We start from the raw sequence: 3,345 nt of genomic DNA, 5'->3' as shown, positions 1-3,345 counted from the left end.
TGCCAGAAAGGCTGTCGGCTGACGTCAGCAGTGTGTGAGCAACAGGCGCATCATGATCAAGGAGTATAACCAGTCGGCTTGCATTAAAAGGGACATTAATGAATTTAATACTGGCCAACCAGCAGTCGGCCAGTTTCCCATGTAGTCCAAGGGACCTATAAATAGGCCCAAGTGCTCATCATTGAACTCATTCACTCCCTCTAGGGGTGTGAGTCATTAGGGGTCCCATAGGGGACAGATTTTGGTGTGTTACCACCTTTTATGTAAGGCAGCCCATGGCTGCAGATTTAGGTAACTTTTTGTACCATAGAATATACTGAATTTTCCAGCACTTCTCTCTCTCTCTCTCGACTCTCTCTCTCTATACCTGCGTTTTTGCATCAGAAGGTTTCCCAAGAATGTTTAGGGCTGAAAGAAGACTCCCAGAGCTTCCGGGTGTTACAATGACCTTGCTAGTGTAGGTGTTGAGATAACTGATCAATAAAAACTAGCAAGAATATTTTTGATACACACATTGATATCCTGATGCAGTTATAAACTGGAAAGTTCACTAGCAAGTCATCTCCATACAGAACAGTGTTCTAGAGTCCGATGTTTGTAGCTTCATGGTCGGACAGGACCAACATGATTGCAAGTGTCACAAATAACATCTTTGATCTGCAAGTCACTCCATTGACTCTGGATAAAATAACATTCAAACACTGAAAAGATTCCGAAGTGATAAGAAACACCACTAAAAGGAGAATACGATTCCAACCATGACTCCATGAAAAACTTTAAGCCATGTTCGAGATTGCAATCATGGAATACTTGACGTCATGCCTGTATCGAGAAATTCGTCTGAAACCAATCTAAAACCCCAGCCAAAGCCCGGCACAGTGGCATGTCACATTCCTCCATGAACATCTGGACACACACAGCAGTGGAATCATAGAAAAATATCTCAGAAAAGTCGGAACCATTAGCAATACACTTGCTCTTAAGGCTTTTTGCAGACGGGCTTGTATACAGAGAAAGATGCTCTGCTTTATTCGTTAGCCTTTACAACAGATCTGATCTAAGGCGAATTATTCTCGGCAGCCATAAGCCGCAGCCTCTCCTCTGCAACAAGGTTCCCCTTCTTTGCAGTTTCCTCTATCAACAAAGATTGTAGGTCACTACCATTTGCAAGACTGTTGAATTCAACGGACTTCGAGGGAACAGACGGGTAGCGTCTTTGGCACAGTGTCATCAAACGCTTCACAGACTGCAAGTACTTTCTAGTCGTTTCATCGTTCATTATATGAGCCACACTGTTAGTGTAAATCTTCTCTCTTGCTGAACGTTCATGAATGCCAACCATAGTAACACCAATGGGCCAAGGTGCATTACCAATAGCGAGTTTGATATACTGATCCATGGCAGATAGATAGTCTCTTTCCATGCAGCAATTCACAACAATCAACAAAGCTTGCCTGATATCATCTGGTAGTACCTGCCAAACAAAACCGGGCAAACCTGCGCTTAGCATAATGTATTTGAGGATTGTATGCAGATTCACACCCTGTTCATGAACTAAATGAGTTGCATGTGGAATCATGTAAATAACGACAACGGTCCACAAGAATACCAGCAGGAAGGTAACTATGCACACCCAGACATGCAAGCATATGCATGTGGCTACACACATCCGGAGATGCACAAGCATACCAATGAAAAAAGAAGCGAAAGAACAAGAAGAAGACAACATACCCTCCTCCTGCACATTTTGAAGAGCGGATTCAAGTATCGCACACACTGTTTGAAAGTGGCAACGCTGGACTTTCCCCTGCTGGTGCGCTTTTCAGTATCGGGGCGATCCTCGAGCTCCTGCTCCCACTCCTGTAGGAGCCGCTTGAAGAACACCAGGATCTTGTCCTCATCACAGAGGTCCTCAAAATTGGCCCTCATCCTCTTGGAGTCCATGTCATTGTCAAGGGCGGAGGATCCTCCATCACCGCTCTGGTTGCCGCCAAGGTCCATGCCCCCAACCATGCCATCATCACCATCTTCCATGCCCTTCTCCTTGGTCTTGTCCCTACGGCGGTCAAGAAAGCCACTTTTCTCTCTTTTCTTGAGGTCGGTGAGGTCCATGAGAAAGTCATTACGCTGGCCTTCCATGAGTTCGGTGTCAGGGTCGGTAACGCCAGCTTTGAGCAGGGCTTTGAGTCTCGCAAGGCGCATGTCGTCGTCTTCGCCGAAAAGGGTGATGGGTTGTTTGAGGTAGCGGAGGCGCCGAATCACTTCCGCCCGGGGCAGAACCAGATCGTCCAGCTTCTCCTCTTCGGTGGGCAGGCCCTTGGACTTCAAAGCTGCCTGCGACGACTCCCGCGCCAGGGAGGCGTCCCCATGACCGTCACCGCTTCCTGAGCCTACCGAGGCCGCCGCCGAAACCCTCGACTTGGCCGCCGCCCGCTCCTGCAGCTCCTTCCTCTCCTCCTCCCGAATGCGCTCCAACTGCCTCTGCTCGATCTCCGACCGCCTCACAAACTTTCGCCCGGCAAAATTCTCCGACAGCGCCTTGCGCTTGCGTTCAATCTCCAGCTTTAGCGCGTCCATGGCACCCTCGCAGAAAGAGATTTCGTTCTTCAGAAAGCCAATTTTTATTTTGGGGATGAAAGCCCCCTTTTTTTTTTTTTGAGGAAGGCTGGATATTTACACATGGCGTGTGTATACCACTCACACACTACCACCCGCAATTTGTACAAGGTGCACATCCACATGGCGTGTGTATACAACTCACACACTACCACCGGCAATTTGTACAAGGTGCACATCCACCGTAGTCAATCAAACCCAGGACCTCTAGGATAACACTCGTCCTCTTTTACCAACCGAGCTAGTGCCGTGGTTACATAAGCCAAAGTTTATTAGAAAGCATTTAAGGAAAATTTTAGTAATTTCGATGAGGAATTTTAGTCTAAAATTCCGAAGAGACGAACTCGAAAATATAACTAAGAGCTTTGAAAACTCTTTACAGAAAAAACTTATTTTCTATTTGTACTCGAGAGACAAGGCCTCGATTGGTCATCTATCTACTCTTTATTAAAGACAACTTACTCCCTCTTCACGTGGCCAAACCAGAGGGAGAGAAGGGGCCAAGGAAGAAGGACGATTCTTGGATTTTTGAAATTTGAAATAAAGGTATAGTTTTTCAAGCTTGGGTCATGCTTGGGGAAGCATTTAGAGACGACATGGCTAATGATGAGAGGAAGGCAAACCTTAATCTAACTAATCATTACTAAATAAACTCATTTGTCTTAATCCAAACCTAATACCATGTGCAAATTTGTGGAGCTTAGGGATGGAGGATCAAAGCAAATTGCT

The 3,345-nt window shown here is 46.2% G+C and overlaps 1 protein-coding gene across 1 annotated transcript; it reads right to left on the bottom strand.

Annotated features, from left to right (window-relative positions):
• Positions 1-387: 387 nt before the first annotated feature.
• LOC147616794 (uncharacterized) lies at positions 388-2,643 on the bottom strand. Its single transcript, XM_086777849.1, has 2 exons — positions 1,732-2,643; positions 388-1,474 (listed from the first exon to the last, which is right to left on the bottom strand). The coding sequence occupies exons 1-2, from the start codon at positions 2,575-2,577 to the stop codon at positions 1,058-1,060; spliced, it is 1,263 nt and encodes a 420-aa protein (XP_086633975.1). The 5' UTR covers positions 2,578-2,643; the 3' UTR covers positions 388-1,057.
• Between the last annotated feature and the right edge of the window lie 702 nt (positions 2,644-3,345).

This window comes from Cibotium barometz, chromosome 38, assembly GCF_041138505.1.
Source record: "Cibotium barometz isolate CiBa-2024 chromosome 38, ASM4113850v1, whole genome shotgun sequence".
In the NCBI taxonomy this organism is placed as follows: Eukaryota; Viridiplantae; Streptophyta; class Polypodiopsida; order Cyatheales; family Cibotiaceae; genus Cibotium; species Cibotium barometz.
Note: the sequence above shows the minus strand (reverse complement) of the source record. Positions and strands in the feature narration are given on the sequence as shown.

Bases quoted from the DNA above. Each gene is read 5' to 3' on its own strand.
- LOC147616794 (XM_086777849.1), bottom strand. From the start codon at position 2,577: ATGGACGCGCTAAAGCTGGAGATTGAACGCAAGCGCAAGGCGCTGTCG. The intron at 1,475-1,731 runs GTATGTTGTCTT...TTTGTTTGGCAG, and splicing joins TCAAAATGTGCAGGAGGAGG to GTACTACCAGATGATATCAG.